General features: G+C 49.4%; 1 protein-coding gene across 2 annotated transcripts in view; it reads left to right on the top strand.

Annotated features, from left to right (window-relative positions):
• LOC116953590 (xanthine dehydrogenase-like) overlaps window positions 1-20018 on the top strand; it is a 94584-nt gene extending 74566 nt beyond the window's left edge. For both annotated transcript variants that reach the window (XM_032973918.2, XM_032973919.2), the window contains exons 27-30: window positions 2935-3069; window positions 4805-4952; window positions 6592-6772; window positions 13375-20018. In XM_032973918.2, the coding sequence (XP_032829809.2) occupies window positions 2935-3069; window positions 4805-4952; window positions 6592-6772; window positions 13375-13442 (532 nt within the window). In that variant the 3' untranslated portion in view covers window positions 13443-20018. The remainder of the gene's footprint in view (window positions 1-2934; window positions 3070-4804; window positions 4953-6591; window positions 6773-13374) is intronic.
• The last annotated feature ends 359 nt before the right edge of the window (window positions 20019-20377 follow it).

A 20377-nucleotide genomic window follows, 5' to 3' on the forward strand; every position in this document is an offset into this window, starting at 1 on the left:
CAAAAATTTTACTTTGTAATATTTAAACAATGGATATAAATACATAAAGATACTTACAACATTATAAACAGATAATATTAAAAGAAACGTGGTTAATCAATGCATTAATATTTACTGTACCTACAACAGCCCGTCAAGGCATCAAGTCAGTAAGCGAACACATTGGGCTGTATGGAGGCACTACACGACTATACACTACACTCTACACTCTATATATTACACTACTATACACTACACTATACACTACTATATATTACACCACTATACACTACACTATACACTACTATATATTACACTTCTATATATTACACTACTATACACTACTATACACTACATTATGCACTACTATATATTACACTACTATACACTACTATATATTACACTACTATACACTACACTATACACTACTATATATTACACTACTATACACTACACTATACACTACTATATATTACACTATACACTACACATTGGGCTCTATGGAGGCACTACACTACACTACAGACTACATCACTATACACTACACTATTATACACTACACTATACACTACACAATACTATACACTACACTACACACTACTATATACTTCACTACTATACACTACACTTCTATACACTACACTATACACAACACATTGGGCTGGATGGAGGCCCGTCGTTAAGCGATTAGTCGTTAACAGGGGTGGTCGTTCAGAGGGGTTCTGCTGTATGTTGCATTTCTTTTGCACCGTACGTAGTCATCCGTGCTAATCGGAGGTGCGGGGAAAGGATAACAAACTAAAAGACAATACAAGTCGTCAAGCAATAAGATTGCAATACTTTGCAATCTTATTGCTTGACGACTGCAATGGGGGGATGGAGCTGTGGTACAGCGGTTTATGCACTCCGCTGTGAACCCCGGTTTTCCCGAGTTTGATTCCTGGCCATGGCTGACATCGGTGGTGAGTGGTATCCTCCATTCTCCACCAGTAAAAATAAATTGTGCCAGCGTCTGCGTAGCATCCCCTAGCTTTCGTTCGCACCTCGTACAACCCCTGCCCGCGTCCCACGCGGCATCCGATTATCATCCGTTAGCTACGCACGGTGCGAAAGAAGTTCAACGTGCGTACGTACGTACATTCACCAACCTTGGCTGACCAAGCCATGACAGACGTGGCATGGGGAGGCCTTTATCCAGCAGTGGACGATTGACAAAGGGCTGCACAGTATTATTTTTATGGTTTTACATCGGCGTGACGCGGGCGCGCGAAGCGAAATCCCGCCGATTGAATGAGGCTTTGATGGTGGAACGCCGGTAAACTCCTCTGCCCCCCGTCCTGTCCCGTCCCCCCACGGCAAATTGGGCGCCTGTCTCACGTTCGTCACTCACGCGAAGGGGCACGTCCCATCACGCCGAGAACCTCCCATCGACGCTGGGCGCCGCGTGGAGCCAGCCCCTCTTTTTGTCGAGGCTCCACGGAGCGCCGGCGATAATCGCCCAGATGTATTGTCGGATTTTAAACGCTGCGGTCCCACCCTGAGCGGTCGTATTTTTTTTTATATATATATTACGAAGAATATATGTGTACGGTTGAAGGGAAAGATGCAGCCCTGCAATTGCTTGCTCACGCCACTGCCGGCAGAACGGCTTCCGATAGAGCGGTGGTTCTTAACCTGGGGGGGCGCGCACGCTGTACCCCCTGGGGGTGTGCGAGACGTGACCAGATTTTTTTTAGAAAGTAAATCATCGGAACGCAAATTAAGCACGGGCACGTGCGTGCGACTACTTTGTTTCACCAAACCCTGTGTGTTTATTAACATGAAAAAAACATGCGATGGAGAACCAAAGGGGCACAGGCTGCAGTGAAGGTTAAGAGCCACTGCACTAGAGGGAAAGGAGTTCTCGGAAACCTGCCCAAGAGCGTCTTCTCGCCCACTCTGCCACGCTCGCCAGACGTCTCTGAGGATTTGAGAAACTCGACCATTGTTTCGGCCGCAGCGCCGGGGGATCGAACCAGCGACCTCTGGATTGCAAGTCCGGTGTGCTGACCATTACACTATGAACCGTGTGTGTGCGTGTGTGTACTTTATCATGTTACTTAAATTACGCATTTCTGTGGTGAAGTCGCTTACCCACCCAACTGCCTATCTACCCACACACCCACCTACCAATGTCCTTAGCATTTCCACCAACCCACCTATCTGCTCACTTTTTCATCTACCTACCCACTCATCTACCTAATTACTCACCCACCTACCTACCAAACCACCTACTACTAACTTTTCCCACCCACCATTCTACCTACCTATGCCCATACCTACCTACTAACCCTTCCAATTACTATGATACCCACCCAACCACCAAATGATCTACATACCCACACATCCACCTACCTGCCAATCCTCTCAACTACTTAATTTGAGGCTGATAGAGTATGGATGTGCTGCTGCGGTGAACTTACACAAAAAACAATGTTATTATGGCCCCAAGGGGCTCCAGGGGGGCCGAGATTCGTGTGATATAATAATAATAATGTGTGAACCAAATACGAGCTGAAGACGAAAATCACTATGAACGTAAATAAGCAAATGAATCGCTAATCTCCAGCGTGCCTAGTGTCTGGCCGTCAAACTAAAACGGTTGTTACCACATCGCGCCCTTTCAGACGCGCTTCTGCGGCCGTCTGGAACACTCTTCCTTCCGATATTATGAAGCCACTGGAACTATGCATTTTACATCTAGATTGAAAGCTCATTTCTGTTCGAACTGCTTTGTGTGTGTGTTAGTTTGGTGTCCTTCCCCCGCGCCTCCAATTATCACAGTTGGCTACGTACGGTGCGAAAGAAGTTCGACTTACGTGCTCACACAAACGTCTATATCTCTCTTCTCTCCTCCAACCCCTCCGCCCCCTCGCCTGCGACACCTTTTCGATCGTCTCACGACCGCCGTGGCAGGGTGTGGCCGGACGCGACGTCAACGGAGCCGCACTACAACTCGTACGGTGCGACGGCCACGGAGGCCGAGCTGGACGTGCTCACGGGCGAGCACGTGCTCAGGCGTGTCGACATCCTCTTCGACTGCGGCCAGAGGTCCGTGCGAGCGCACACGTGCGCGTGTGTGTACGCGCGCGTGTGTGTATGTGCGTGTGCGTGTGTGTGTCTGTGGGGAGCGGTGGTGTAGCGGTTAGTGCTACGCTGCGCTGCGAACCCGGCGTGCCGAATTCGATTCCCGCTCACCGCCAACACCAGTGAAGATTAGCTGAACCGGTCCTGGGCCTCTCTTAGGTCGACTCAGCCTCAAATGAGTACCTGGTACGGTGTGTAAACATCGCTACCTGGGAGACAAAGGCGGTCGGGCGTGGTGTTGGCCACCCACCCCCTTGTGTGCCGTGCCGGCTCGCCAACAGCACTTGCCCCAACAGTCTGTAAAGGTTATACGGGGGGATCTTTTTTTGTCTTTCATTGTGGGGAGCGGTAGTGTAGTGGTTAGAACACCGCCTTGCGAACTCCCTTGTGTGCCGTGCCGGTCTTCACAGCTGCTCGCTAACAGCACTTGCCCCAAAAGTATGTAAAGGCTATACTGGGGGATCTTTGTGTGTGCGTGCATGAAGGACGCTACTACTGGACAGTTACAGGCAGTCACCCTCCAACAACAGCGGAGGGCTTAGGAGTAACACGCTCACAAACAGCGAGCGGAGCACTGGGCAGCTAAAACATAGCAAGTTGGCACAGTTGGGGGCACAGATAGCTCATCTGGCAGTCATCTCAATCAGCCAACCCATAGCACCTGGATCTGTCCTGTCACATCCTGCCAGCGAGCCTTCGGCATTTCACGTGGCCTCAAAGTGCACACAGCCTGACACAAGCGCCGCGGTGATGTCACCGCCACTTAGTGGCGCATGGCAGTTGTTGTTGTTGTTGTGCGTTTGTGTGCTTTCATGCATCTGCGTGTGCGTGCGTCCCGGTTGGGGCGAATGTGCTGCTGGACGAGAAGGAGGAGGGTTGGACGCGTCTCCATCCTAGAGAACCATTTTCTGCGAGTAGCCGTGAAAAGCCCGCATTGAGTGCGATGGGCATGATGATGGTGGTGGTGATGACGGTTATGGAGAAGAGGTGATTTTGATGATGATCATTATCATCATCATGATACGAGTGGGAAAATGTTGATTATGATGATGATGCAGCAGAATTATGATGATTATGACAGTGCTATTGATAATTAAAGGCTATGAAGGACATGGCCGATGGCATTAAAACGTTTGTGGCGGTGCTCATCGTCGCCGGACGTCCAGAGCTGATGCTGGCAACGCTCGTTTCTTACGCGGGGCGGTCGTCAATCCGAGCACCGTCCGGGGGCGATTCGTTCGCGGGCCATGACGACGACGGCAAGCGACGTTGGCGACGGCAACAACGCGACAAAATTGTAACGTGTGCACGTTGAACTTCTTTTGCACCGTACGTAGCAAACCGCGCTAATCAGTGGTGCGGGAGGGAGTACAACAAGCTAAACGCAAAAAAAAACTGATTTGAAGAATTGAATTTTGCATCTAGATTTAGAAGTGCATCGCTCCAGTCGCTTCCTAAAATCGGAAGGAAGAGCGTTCCAGACGGCCGCAGAAGCGCTTACAAAAGCGAGCGATGCAGTGAACGTCTTTGTTCGATGGCTAGCCAAAAGCCGCTGCGAGGATGACCGGAGTTGGCGTGATGGTTTTATGTTCCTTGACGAGATCGACAAGGTATTGTGGCAAGCACTTTGTGTGTAACGAGTGGGATCCTATAATGCATCCGTTCAGTGACGTTGCGGTTCCGTCGTTTTCTGCGGCAGCATGAACCCGGCGATTGACGTTGGGCAGGTGGAGGGCGCCTTCACCATGGGCCTGGGCTACTGGCTCACGGAACGCCTGATCTACCACCCCACCAGCGGGCAGCTGCTCACCAATGGCACGTGGGAGTACAAACCTCCCAGCAGCAAGGTGGTGCCCGCTCGCTCCAGCCGCGCACCGTCGCCGCCCAGTGTGGTAGCAGAATTCTTCACACGTCCGGGAGCCACGAGGCACGCACGTTTATATGGGGCGGTCACGTTGGGGGGGGGGGGATGGGGGGGGGTCACGTGGAGGGGTCATGTGGGGCAGTCACTTGGGACGGTCACATGGGTTCAAGATCAGTTCCGATATCCGTCACTGGTGTTTGGTGGCCGTGGGCGGGAATCGAACCCGGGTTGCCAGTTTGGTAGCGCTTCGCACTAACCGCTACACTGCAGCTCCCGCGCACACACACACACACATATACGTGCAAACACGTGTGTGCATGCGCACGTACACAGACCACTCGTCACTCATCACGAAAATGTGAATTAAAGAAAAACGCTACAAAATGTCAAGGTCACGGGCCCTGCACCCCGTTAGGTCGGCCCACTGTGCCGGTCTCTCTGGGATTGACGAGGGGAATGCGAACGGATGGCGAGGGTTCGCACACCGCCGCTATTGTGCGAGCGCACGCGCACACAGATGCACGAGCATGCCGCCACTCCGGGGCAACTGTCACTCCCCCAGCTATTTGCCGAGGATAAGAGGGGGGGGGGCCCCATTCATGCACAGCACACAGCACGGGCGGAAGTCAATAATAATAAAATGATCATGACGAAATAAATAAATAAATATCCAAAGCCCGCATTCATCTTCCTGCTCACACGAGCGTGTGCTGGTGCTCGCCCCCGTGGTTCGGATTGATCTCTGCATCCGTCAGCCACCGTTGACTTTTCACAAAGTAGTCGTCATTTTATTAACCTGCAGATGGATGATGGATGGGCTGAGTCAGCCGCTGCTTGGGATTTGAATTTCAAACTGTCCAGTTGCAAATCGAATGACATAGAACCACCCAGTCAGAGAAAACAATTAAATAACAAACCACAATTCTTTCACTCGGTGTAAAGGTTTTAATTAACGCTTCTTTCTTGCTGAAGGGGAAAGGCTTTGAACATGGGCTTGGTTATCTTTACACATTGGCTTTGAATATAAAATGAATGCATTATTACAATCACATTTGTCATGTCGAAGAATTTCTCAAGGCGTTTTCAGGAGGGGTCCTGCATTGGGATATTTAATCGTGACTTGGGGCACGCGCCACAACAAGATCACCCACAGACAGGAAATGCATACACGTTTCTGACGCCCAACAATCTGCAGAGATTGCTGAGTAAACCAACTTTCTGTGCTGCCATCTGACAAGCCACGCCCTGGATGGCCTGACTTTATCCTGGCCTGCTGCAGTGTGCATTGCCCTGGTGTGCCGTGACTTTCCCTGGATGGGCGTGGCCTAACATCCCCTGGCCCTGGCGTGACGTACGAAAGTATGTCACGTTGAACTCATTTTGCACCGTACGTAGCCAACCGTGCTCATCGAACTTGTCCTGGGTATGGCGTGGCCAGAACTTGTCCTGGATATGGCGTGGCCTGATCTCTGTCGTGGCTTGGCGTGACTTGTCTTGCCGTGGCCTGAACTTGTCCTGGATATGGCGTGGCCTGATCTCTGTCGTGGCTCGGCGTGACTTGTCTTGGCGTGGCCTGAACTTGTCGTGGCGTGCCGTGGCCCGTCGGGGCGTGGCGTGCGCAGGACATCCCGGTGGACTTCCGCGTGCACCTGCTGAAGGACGCCCCCAACCCGGCGGGGGTGCTGCGCTCCAAGGCGTCGGGGGAGCCGCCGCAGTGCATGTCGTGCAGCGCGCTGCTCGCCGTGAAGCACGCCGTGCAGGCGGCCCGCGCCGAGATTGCGCGCAACGACTACTTCCCCCTGCGTACGTGCGGCGACGGGGGCACACGAGCGTCACGGCTCGGTGTGGCGGGGTTTGCGTGGCCGCGGTGCGGCGTGGTTTGCGCGGTGTGGCGTGGTTTGCGCGGTGTGGCGTGGTTTGTGCGGTGTGGTACGGTTTGCGTGGCGTGGCGAGGTTTGTGCGGTGTGGCGTGGTTTGTGCGGTGTGGCATGGTTTGTGCAGTGTGGTACGGTTTGCGTGGCGTGGCGAGGTGTGGCACGGTTTGCGTGGTGTGGTGTAGTTTGTGCGGTGTGCTTCCATTCACCGGGGCAGGGGATGCTGTGATTCCATAGGTTATGGTTTGGTAGAGTGTGGCTTGGTTGGGTAGGGTGTGGTGTAGTTGGGTAGGGTGTGGCTGGTATCAATGGTTCTGTGGTGTGGCTTTGCTATTGTTCGTCAGCGTTATGGCAATGCATAGAACGTATAGCTCACGTGTGGTGCAGTCGACTCTCGAATATCCGAGGGAATGGGGTGGAGGGGTGGCATGGATAAATCAAACCACACAGACTAAGCATAACACGCGTAGATTCGTCCATGAGCACGTGCTCATTGTTTACCTGCGCAGAGTGGCTCAGCGCCGTCTGTTTACTTGCCCGTCTGTTTACTTGCCCGCGGTGTCTGCGGTGTCTGGGGTCACGCAGGGCTCCCCAAGACGCTGAACCCCGACGAGTGATGAGCAGCTAACTAGAGAAAGCAGGCATGCAATCATTTATTTTACAAGCGGGGTTAATCTGTAACCCGGGTAATCTGCCCATGGAGAGTTACCGCACAGAATGAATGGCCCGGCCGTCAGTGATTTTGGTATTGTGTGGTTTTTGTGGGGTATGGGTTGGCATAGATTTAAAAAAAAATACCAGGGAAAGGCAACACTGAGCTATCAGTTCCTTTTCACAAGCCACAAACGATAGCGCAAAGAATGGCTTACCACGTGGAAATTTACAGCAGCAAAATAATCTCTAACGCGCGTTGATTCTCAATGTGGCGGGGAAAAACCGGAGGACCCGGAGAAAAATCCACTCGACCCCAGGGAGAGAGAGCGTGCACGCTCCAAATATACAGCAGGCGTCATGGGTCGGGATCGAACCCACGGCCTCCTGCACACCAGACGAGGGAGATAACATCTCGCCAGCGGGCGAGAGTCGTCTGCTCGTGTGTGTGGCTGGGTGCGGTGGTGCGTGGCGGCGTGCGGCTCGCCTCGGCACCACCCTTTGTGGCAGCGCGGCTTCAGCAATGCACGGCAATACATCACGGCGTCGCATGATATATGGTACATGACGCACATCCCTTGAGGGACGCGACAAGGCGTAAAAATGCGAAAATAATTTAACAGTTTTTTTTTACTCCGCCGCCGCCGCCCACGTAGAAATAAATAAAGCTGTGAAATGTTTTAGATTTATTGGTCACATTGCAAGAACGGAAATTATTATTCGCAAGTGCCACTTGCCAACGTAGCCTGGGGCACAACTCTGTGGAACGTTACCGTTATGCAGAGTACACCTCTACGGAGTGGACACCCCTGCTAACGCCGGTTCCTCACAACGAGAAGGCCCTGGGTTTGATTCACAACCCGGGGGCGTCTTTCCGTATGTTCTCCCCCTGTTCTGCATGGAATTCCTCTGGGATATCTGCTTTCCTCCTCTTGCAAAACTAAAAAAAATTCGAACGATGTACCTGGTATTGGATGAGAAATTACTTGCAAATTACTCAACTGGGATTATGCAGAGCAACAAAATTGCCCCTCCCAACTCCCACTGCGAAAATACAAAAAAGTAAAACTTGGCAGGACCCTCTTGATAACGAGTCTTGAGACTCAGTGACGCTTTCTTGGATAAACAAGCGTAAGGATATCCAGAATACAACGACAAAGATCCCCCCGTCTAGCTTCAAGATACTTTTAGGGCAAGTGCTGTTAGCGAGTTGTGCTTATGAAATCCGGCACAGCACACGATGGTGTGGGTGGCCAGCACCACGCCCAGCCGCCTTTGTCTCCCGAGTGGCGATGTTTACACACCGCACCAGGTACTCATTTTATGCTGAGTAGACCTAGGGGAGGCCCAGGACCGGTCCAGATAATCGTCACCGGGGTTGGCCTTGAGCGGGAATCGAACTCGGGCCACCAGGTTCGTAGCGCACGTATGACATCTCAATGCAGAAAATGTCTAGACGGGGCATGCCACTATACAGAGAGCGTACATCTGTGTACGTCATAACCTTCGTACAGAACACGCCGCTACACCTAAAGCAAACCGTTAGGCATAAAAAACTATGCTATGCACTTTTAAATAATCTAGATTTAAAACTCATTTATTGAGAACTACTTTTTGTGTTTAGTTGCGTGTTTTTTTTCGCACCGTACATAGGCAAGCGTGCTAATCGGAGTTGCGGGAGGAGGACAACAAACTGAACACAAAAATCAGTTCTAAACAAATGAGTTTTCAATCTAGATGATTTAAAAGTGCATAGCTCCAGTAGCTTCCTAATATCGGAAGGAAGAGCGTTCCAGACGGCCGCGAAAGCGCATCTGAAAGCGCCGCGCGACGCGGTAACCGCCGCCTTTGTTCGACGGCGAGCAGCCAAAAGCCGCTGGCTGCTACGATGAGCGGAGTTCGCGTGATGATGGTTCATGCTCCTTGACGAGATCAGCAAAGTATTGTGGTTCACCTCCGATCAAGCACGGTTGGCTACGTACGGTGCGAAAGAAGTTCAGCATACACATACGGCACACCTCGTGTTGAAACGCAGAAAGAGCGAAGCATCTATGCAGTAAAGGCAGCCTACCGCCCACCCACTGATCGATATATTACCCCGCCACTCCCTCCCCCATGCCTTGCGTTTTTCCATAGAAAAGCGATTGCTCCTCGTCTGCAGACGACAATAATGGTAATGGTAGTAATAATAATCACAACAGCAAACCCTGAGTTGGTGAATCATGCCGCGGGACGTTCGCCCGAGGGAGTCGGCCCACACGGGGCCCGCGCATTAATTCAGCGCCGTCTGGCAAAATAATCGACCCCGATGTCCGGTGCACAACGCGTTACTTCAAGTCGTGCAAGATGCGAAATGCGTGTAAGTGACTCACGTTCGCGACGTCGTTTTGCCGGGCACTTATTCTCCCGTGGAGTTGTGCTCACGGGGATTTGTGTGCCTCGACACACGCACAAAGTGCACACTTTTATTTGCTTATTTTAATTCTCTCTTTTTCTCTCTCATAGACTTCGCATTCCTTCATGCCCTTCCTCTGACTTGACTCTCAAAGTCACCTCACTCCTCCTCTCGCTCCCCATTCCACCCACTCCCTCTCTCAGCCACCGTCCCCGCGCAATAAATGCGCGTGCGTTGGGAGGTCTCCCTTTTCCTCTGTGCTGTTCGTAATGTCTACAATGGTATTTTCTATGCTGTTTGTAGTATTATATATGATTCACTCCCTCCATATCGGCACAAACTTAACACGTCTATTCTGTCTCACCAGTCATTGATTTCTGCTAAAGCCTCCATGATCCGGGCATATGGAGCCTCCTATACGCGAGTGTTTAATGCAGCCAGCTGGTACATGGCAGAGGTTCCAAATACAAATCCTGGCAGTGGGTTGACTTTCCTCGTCACCCGACTCGGATCAATAAATTAAGCACCACCATGCGGGGACTGAACATGTGTTTGCTGTCTCACGGATAGACTCGCACCCACCACAGGAATCCTCAGTTGCCACCACTGGTCCGAGATTAGTTTGAGTTCATTCGATTTTTGTTCCACAGTCAGTTGCCCAGCTATTTCACAAGGGAGATCCGTGACGTGTGAGCACAGAAGCAACAAAAAGGACAAAAGACGTCAGTATTGCAGATGATCGCCAGAGACTCGCACTGCGCCACGCTCGTGTGCATAAATTATCTTTTAGCTATTTTTAAAAAAATATTTTACCAGGTAAGGCCCACGAGCTACACAGCTCTCTTTCAGAAGCGACCTGGCCACACATAGCTCAACAAAGTGGCTTATCATGTCGAAATTGACAGCAGCCAAATTACCCTAACTGCATGTTGAGTCGAACTGCGGAAGGGAAAACCGGAGCACCCGGAGGAAAAAATCCACGCGACCACGGCGAGAGAGAGAGAAAAATGAAAATACAAATATACATGAGGCGTCAGGGTCGGGATTAAATCCACGACCTCCTGCATACCGGGCGAGGGAGATAACATCTCGCCACCGTGGCACCAGATTATGGGGGGCACGAAGACTTGTTTTTATTGATCTTGTTAGTGGATCAAGTATAGATAGCAGCAGTTTGGCATACCCACCAGCTTGGCAACAAAGTGTCATTTCGGAGTGCAGTACAGCAAGTAGGAGTCCAACTTGCTCTACGTGGCTGATGATTGACACGTAAGCCGTCAATCATCAGCCATGATCTAGCCACTGCTAGAGAGGATGCCACTGTCGTGAGCCACGACCACCAGCCATTGTTCCTTCCCAGCGACGTGTCCCGCCAATGCAGTCCGCTTTACTTCGGTTTTTTTCTCGACGCTCATTGCGACGTCACCCCCTCGCGTGTACGTTCCTCCGATCCACGTGTACGTCAAACATAAAAAACACATAAACCTATTGCCAGAAACATCCCGAGCAAAAAGAAAAAAAACTGTCTGGATACTCACAGATTGTTTCAGGCCTCAACTAAGCCACGTATGATATTTGCATGCGTGGCACACTGTGTGGCAAAAAGCTGCTTTTCCATCGCTGTGCAAGTTTTCACCCCTGTGGCAGGTTTACATCGCGCGCTGTGCCCGCGAGTGCAACAGAGTCTCCCCGACACAGCTAATAACCCCCCCGCCTGTACGTGACTGGGAACCGATAGCGCCCGCTAAGCCCCGTGATCTCTTGCACGGGTAAGCGATACGAGCGGTAGTAATCCACCATTCTCTCGGTCTAAGCCCGCCATCTGTACCGCCTCTGTGCATGCATCCGAGAGAGCATTGCATTGGGGAAAAGAAAATAACGTCTCGTGTTTTTTGACGCCACTCGGACTTTCTTGGTCACAGAAATTAAAAGCTGGCCGTGGTTGGGTGTCATTTAAAACCACGCTGCGATCGTAGGGGAAACAGGCTTTTTTTTTGCAAAAAAATTTTTTTGCGAACGACTGCGGATTTGTGCAATGAAAGTCCAAAATAAAAAGTGCCCTCATTCTCAAATGACCATGCGGTGGTTGCTAATCTCCGCTGGTACCTCTGACCCAGGAGTGAACATTTTACCTTCCCGTGGCAGGGGACCAGTCTCTCCACCGCTGGCTTATTGCAAAGGGGTACACTGTTTTATGCACCTCAAAGGGATGGTGGGTTGCATTGACTCACAACCAATTATCTGAACTCATAGTGTATGTTTAAAAAATACAAGCATGATTATCCTACTGGAGCAATGGGCACTGTTGAGCCAATGGTGGAAATTCCATGTTCGTATGGTCGGACCAATATTCTCCCTAACACAACGGCTTTAATTCACACAAAGGGACGTTACTTATCTTACTCTGGAGGGATGATGACGATCGTTATGATGATGGTGGTGGGGCTGAACTGAGTGCATCGGGTGGTGGTTGTCCTGGCAGTGATGATGATGGTGAGACTGATTGGGATGTCATTGGATGGTGATGCTGATGCTTCAACAATTACGGAAGCGACGATGTTCATAACGATGGTTGGAGCCCCTGCTTCTCTATCTCCAGAGCTACCAAGATTCTGCATTTATATGTGCAGTGTATATGTGTGAGCCGTGAATAAAAAAGTAATGTAGCCAGAATGAAGACGGATTGAATTAAGCCGCAAATTCCGATCACTTTAAAAAGATTAGAAAGCATAGATCACGTAGGAAATTTGAAATAAGAAAATTGAATTTTTGAATTGTCAGCTCTGCATTTCAGTCTTTGAAACCAGTATTAACCCTTTCATCTTACACAGCAGCGCCCTTTAAGCATTTCCTCCCAGATCTAACATGTGCACATGTGTAGAGCTGTGGTTATGTACAGTACAAAGTTAAATACGTATTCCAGGAATGATTCAATTATTATTTCAGTCGAGCAATGGAGACGGCTTGAATTAAGCCACAAATTCCGATAACTTTGAAAATATTAGAAAGCATAGATCACGTTAAAAAAATTAAATAAGAAAATATAATTTTTGAATTGTCAGCTCTGCGTTTCAGTCTTTGAAACCAGTATTAACCCTTTCATCTTACACAGCAGCGCCATTTAAGCACTTCCTTCCAGATCTAACGTGTGCACATGTGGAGAGTTGTGGTTATGTACAGTACAAAGTGAAATACGTATTCAAGGAATTATTCCAGAATTATTTCAGTCGAGCAATAATTGAGGGACACTTTGTCGTGGGCCAAAAGGGAAACTGGAACATATACCACAATAATGTGGAATTTCCACCCAGGCCCGATGACGGAGAAGAGCATTGCCACCCACACACGCGCTCGATAACGAGGACATACTCTGGATTTCTTTGACCGCGTGACAGCCTGTTGAGATCCACTGACTGTTGCGAGGCCGGGAGACCCATGCGCTGTGTATGAGATTGATTAAATGGTGGATGATTTGTCTTCCGCAGATGGTCCAGCCACGGTTGACCAGGTGCAACAGTGCTGTCTGGTGGATCCCAAACAGTTCACTCTGTGAGCGCCTCAATTCCTGACCCTCCACGTGGCTTTTTCAGCACTTCGTCTCCTGACCTCAATGAACTTCACCACCAGGAATGAAACGCACTCAACGATCGGCATTTATCAACCTTAAACGACCTAACTTCAACACTCCACTACTCAACCTAAACACTCCATCACCCAACCCCTACACACAAACACACAACCCCTACACACCAACACTCAACCCCAACACTTTACCACTTAACCCCAACACTCCACCACTCAAACCCCAACACTTTACCACTTAACCCCAACACTCCACCACTCAAACCCCAACACTCCACCAATTAACCACAACACTCCACCACTCAACCCCAACACTCCACCACTTAACCCCAACACTCCACCACCTAACCCCAGCACTCCACCACTTAACCTCAACACTCCACCACCTAACCCCAGCACTCCACCACTTAACCTCAACACTCCACCACACAACCCCAACACTCCACCACTTAACCACAACACTCCACCACTCAACCCCAACACTCCACCACTTAACCCCAACAATCCACTACTCAACCCCAACACTCCACCACTTAACCCCAACACTCCACCACTTAACCACAACACTCCACCACTCAACCCCAACACTCCACCACTTAACCCCAACACTCCACCACCTAACCCCAGCACTCCACCACTTAACCTCAACACTCCACCACCTAACCCCAACACTCCACCACCTAACCTCAACACTCCACCATTCAACCACAACAATCCACCACCTAACCCCAATACTCCACCACTTAACCCCAACACTCCACCACCTAACCTCAACACTCCACCATTCAACCCCAACACTCCACCACACAACCCCAACACTCCACCACCTAACCCCAACACTCCACCACCTAACCTCAACACTCCACCATTCAACCCCAACACTCCACCACCTAACCCCAATACTCCACCACACAACTCCAACACTCCACCACTTAACCCCAACACTCCACCACTCAACCCCAACACTTCACCACTCAACCCCAACACTCCACCACTTAACCACAACACTCCACCACTCAACCCCAACACTCCACCACTTAACCCCAACACTCCACCACCTAACCCCAGCACTCCACCACTTAACCTCAACACTCCACCACCTAACCCCAACACTCCACCACCTAACCTCAACACTCCACCATTCAACCACAACAATCCACCACCTAACCCCAATACTCCACCACTTAACCCCAACACTCCACCACCTAACCTCAACACTCCACCATTCAACCCCAACACTCCACCACACAACCCCAACACTCCACCACCTAACCCCAACACTCCACCACCTAACCTCAACACTCCACCATTCAACCCCAACACTCCACCACCTAACCCCAATACTCCACCACACAACTCCAACACTCCACCACCTAACCCCAACACTCCACCACTCAACCCCAACACTTCACCACTCAACCCCAACACTCCACCACACAACCCCAACACTCCACCACCTAACCCCAACACTCCACCACACAACCCCAACACTTAACCAACCAGTCTCAACAAAGCTTGAGTTAATATCTGCAACAACATGCCAAGGCAATATCCATCAGCAGAATAACAGCAATGTCCCTTGTTGGGTTCCAAACCCAGCCACGTGTTTATGGAAGTGCGTGGGCTTGTTTCTGCAAGGGCATTCAGGTTTATGCCCTTACTTAATCACTTTACCCCCCCAAGCTATGGGAACATGAAACCACTTAAGGTACTTATATTGCAAGTTCAGAAGGTTTCAGGTCACGGCATGAGCATACGGAGAAAGGCGTGGAGTTTTTACAGCGTGCAGCAGTGAACATCGCGACGTTTAACAGCAATTCTCAGTGTTCTAAGCGTGCAACTAATTAGCATTTTCTTCACAATATGCATGCTTTCCGATTTAGCTTTCCATAAGACGTATTGGGGTGGAGCGGTGGTGATACGTGGTCCGAATTAGCCGAATTTTTCAACGTACACGCAAATGATTAAATTGAAATATACCCAACGATCATCGCCCCCTAACTGCAAAAACACGGTAGAACCCTCCTGAAACAGAGTGACGAGACTCGGTGAGGCTTTCCTTGGGCAGACGAGCCAAGTAACAATAGGGGGCCTGCGGTGGCGGGATGTTAACTCCCTCGCCTCTTATGCAGGAGGGCATGGGTTCGATCCCGACCCTGACGCCTCTGTATTTGGAGTTTGTGTATTTTCTCTCTCCCCGTGGTCACGTTTATTTTTCTATGGGTCCTCCACTTTTCTCCTCCACATTTAGAAACACGTGTGTAGAGCGAGAATCAGTTTTACCTTTTTTCTGGCAACAAAACAAGTGTTAAGATGTTAAAACACCAGACTGAAACCTTTTACAAGGAATTATGTCCGTATTAACCACAATACTTGTGGTCAGAATGCAAACAAAAAACAAACTCTGATAATGTATGCATTGTCTTTGAAACTGATTGGTCCACACCAGAGACAGCTTTCTTTTGAGCCTCGTCTCAAAACGGTGTTAGACCAGAAGACGCCAAAAGGCGTACAGCTGTAACACCGTTTTGAGACTATTCTCATATTTTGGTACTGGCAAAGGAGGTCCCATGACGTGTGTAGAGCATTTGGCTGCTGCTATAAATTCCCACGTGATAAGCCACTTGATTGAGCTATAATTTGTGGCCAGGTCGCTTCTGAAAACAGGCTACATAGCTCAGTCAGCCTTACCTGGTAAAATAAAACAATAGTATAGTTTAGTTTAATAAGTCACTGTTAGTGGGACCGTTCTATGAACTTTTGGTGACTCGAGTTTGGGTTTACAACCACAGCTTGCGAACATCAGTGGCAAGTGACATCACAATCGGTCCTCGATGCCCCCCCCCCCCCTCCTTCACCAGCCCGCACTTTACCAGTGCGGGCAAAGTAGGTTTAAACAACCCCAGTGACCTTCACGAGACCTTCATCCAGCCGTGCACTGACAACGGGCGGCACGTACAATTGCACGGGCACCACAAAGTCCATTGAATGAAGCGTCTTGCTGTTAGTGCGTGCGATAAGAAGAACATAAATTATACCCACACCGCATTTTCCCCACCTGCCAGGAGTCGATGCAGCTCGTGGGAGGATGCGGCTTTCCTCATTGTGCTGCCGATGCAAATTTTTTATTTTTTCTCCCCATCAGTCAGCATAATTAATGGACTAATTACTGGGTTTAAGTTTGGTGGCATGTGCCTGCAATTGAGCTTGCTTGAAGGTATGGTGGGTGGAGGTTATGTGCGCGGGATGCACACCATCCAGGCTAAAGAGTGGTCAGGGTTGGCCCATCGATCTGTGCGAGTTGTTTAGTGTTCTCCGCCTTGTGTGCGTGGCTTTGCTGTGGACCCTCTGGTGAACTGCCAAACGCACAAATTTAGTACGAAATTGCATCGGTCAAACATTGCAAGAAGGACATTCTTAAATTTACAGTTCTGTTACTCGGTAACGCTTTCCCGCATATATATGAAAATATAAACATGATGAATATTTAAATAGCGTTGACCGATACGCATTTTATGATGGCATGAAAGCAGTAAAAAAATATTCGTGCATTTTAAGCTACAAATGAGACATGGATCCCTATATCATGTACTCTGGTAACTGAATTTCTAGGAAATGTGGCCACGTGTTATCAGGTTTGCGTTGATTGATATCAACAATTTAACTTGTAATTAAAGGGAAGTGATCGTTGGCGTGCAGTGTTACCATTCCCGTCAAAAGACAACGAGCGGCCTATGGATCATTCACAACAATAGAATACCGTCCAGTCCTTCATCTGTCCACTGCTGGATGAAGGCCTCCCCGTGTTGTGTAAGTGATGGGGGTTCATTATCTGCACTGGTCAATGCAAGTTTGTGAAGGGTGGGCCCAGGACCGGGGTCACATGTCACTCGCCACTGACGTTAGCTGTGCGTGGCTGGGAATTGAACTCGGGTCGTTGGCTTCACAGGGCAGAGTGCTAATTAGTTTGTCAGCACCTTCCCCCATGGACCTAATTTTATTTTACATTTTCATTCATGAAAGAACAAATGCCTGGACATTAATGAACCTCATGGCGGAACCCCGGGGTCCCATAAGCCACCGGCTCTCGCATAAACTGCGTTGAGACGTCATTTTATGTCTGTCGAAGGCGAACGACACGGCGATCTATTCCTCTGGACGAGCTCTGCACGATGCGCTAATCAAAGTTTCAAAGTTTTGTTTATGACTACGGCATTCGTCCCCGCTGCGCTTGGACGACACGACAACAGAACGATCCGTGCCAGGCGGGTCGCGGCGTTTGTGTGCGCGGTGGGACAGAGTCGTCAAAACTAAATTAATTAATTCCGATTTTGACTTCAGTTTATTCGGGACCCCGGGGTCCCGCCATAAGGTTCATTTGAAGGATATGGTTCACTGCAGGGCATTAACTTTAATCCATTTGGCTTACTCCTTGGATAAGACTCAACAATGGAAGGGCCTAGAAGTTGAAATCTTATTTCAGGGTCGACTCAGCACATCATCCGTCCAGAGTGCATAAATACGTACTACAGAGAGACTCTCTCCTGCCATGAGAGAGGAATTTCCACGACAGAGATGCGCAAGGTCATGTACTTGTTTGAGCAGATGGACACTTTTTTGCATTTTCATTGCATTGCATTAGTATTGGAAAATATAACAATTAGAATTAGAGTAAAATCGTGGGAGAAAATAGACACAAATTAACCTATGTAAGTTTACATTTAAGTGGCATACGGTGTAGCGATTGCTTTTGGGTCAGTAACTTGTGCGTGTACTGGAGGGATTGGCAGATAAACTGTGTGCAAAATTGGGCTCTGAAAAGTACAGAGATTGCTCAGGTCATAAATTTTAACAGCCCAATAGAAATTGCGTCACGCTTTAATATCCTAGATCCATAAAAAAAAATCCCGTCTGAGAATTGAATTTAAAGTTATTTCAGTTTGAAGAGTTGGACAGGAATGAAATCTAACATGTACTTTCATGATATTTTTTTGAAGGGACAATAGGAGATTAAAGTGGAACCCCCCCCCCCCAGATAATTTTATGGGGTGGCACTGCAAAAGTTTGCTCGACTCACGACCACAAGATTACGAGTTAGACTCCCAGTCAGAGGTCAATTCAGCCGGTCATCCCTCCAGAGGTTAATATAATAGGTGCCATTTCGCGAGAGGTTAGCAGTCGCTATCCAGTAAAGACTGACCCCCCCCCCCCCCACATAGGGAGGTGGCATTTTTGTAACTAGACTCGGGGCCTATGAGTAAAAGCGCGCACGTTGATATATTTCGTTTGTACAAAGACAAACTCCAATGTTATCCCCACCGTGCTATCGACGTCGTGGGATGAAGCGTCCGTTGGAATCTCGCGCAGAGCAGTGCAGCCCTTGGTGCCGGAGAACGGCACATGGAAGCGGGTATCACGGGGCTACCTCTGAGATCCATTCAAGTGACCTCTGGTCCACACCAAACAGGGCAGAACTTTCCCACGTGCACTATGCACATGAGAGGAATGTCTGTCGCATGACATTTAGACGGATCATTTGAATTCTCGAGACCAGGGATTTAGCCGAATTAAGTGCAGAACTAAATTAAAAGTAATGGGATTTTGTAGTCATCGGTGACGAGGCTGGGGCCATGAATTCACTACACTGAAGTAACCCGTTAAATAGTGGTGCCTACTCAGTCCTCTGACCTACGAGTCACCTGGGCCACCTCAAGTGAAGTGTGTGTTTTAAAGTTGTTGGGAGTTCGATTTTTTTTTTTACATTTTAATCGCTTGGTGATTGGGCCGCCAATTACGTGCTTTAATTGTAGGATTTCTAGAGCATCAAGGAATAGACGGGGTGAAGGTTATTGTTTCGGTGCCACACGTTTGGCCAGGCGATCCATCACCTAACCCCAAAACGTGCCCTTATGATTGTTGATTTTTATCGTGGCTTTTAACAGATGATTCATACATGTTCACTGCCTCCACTGTGATCAATTTAGACAACGTATACAAATGTATGACTGTAGTTTGGGCAGACATTGTTTGTTGTTTGGAAATGTACACGTCACAGTCCCCATCGTCAGTCCACTGCTGGCTGAAGGTCTAACTATCCACCTTCCCCTCGGGTTTGCTCAGCCTGTAATGCGTGGCTGGTGTGATAAGGTGACCACCTGCATCGGGGACAACGTTTTCCCTTTACTGCTCCAGGCCTAATGAAGGTCAAAAAGTCCGCTGGCGTGGTGTCTCCACCATGTGGCCCGAGTTCTTCCACCCTTGGTCACTTCCCTCTGGGTTGCCACTCCCAAGGCCCTCTCGGTGATCTGGCTTCCTCCACGCTGCACCGCGTGCCCCGTCCATCGCGACCTCTTCCTCCTGGGTGTGTCGTGCGGCAAGGGCCATTGCCCAAAGCGTTGAGGTGCCTTCATCCAACAGTGGATCGACAAAGAACGACTGCAATATACAGCCCGTGCCTCAGATCGTTGCCTTTTGTTTTTCTTGTTTTCAATACTGTACTGTACTGTGTTGCCTATGGAAAAAAATAAACATGTAGCTGTCAAGTTAAGCGGTGTGTGTATGGGAGCTCTAGAGAGCAACGTTATTCATTCCTGGCAAATATGTCTCGGGGCGCCGCGGTGGCTAGGAGATGTTAACTCCCTCGCCGGGTACGCAGGAGGTCGTGGGTTCGATCCCGACCCCGACGCCTGCTGCTGCTGTATATTTGGAGTGTGCGTGTTCTCGCCGTGGTCGCGTAGATTTTTTTTGGGGTTTTCCCTCTACATGCATAAACATGCGTTTAGAGTTATTTGGCTGCAATAAATTTCCACTAAGTTGAGCGATCGTTTGTTGCCAGGTCGCTTCTAAAAAGAAAGAGCTATACAGTAGCTGCGTGGACCTTACCTGGTCAAATAAAAAAAACAGTTT

This window comes from Petromyzon marinus, chromosome 52 (assembly GCF_048934315.1).
Source record: "Petromyzon marinus isolate PM22_M1 ecotype Great Lakes invasive population chromosome 52, UKy_Petmar_22M1.pri1.0, whole genome shotgun sequence".
In the NCBI taxonomy this organism is placed as follows: Eukaryota; Metazoa; Chordata; class Hyperoartia; order Petromyzontiformes; family Petromyzontidae; genus Petromyzon; species Petromyzon marinus.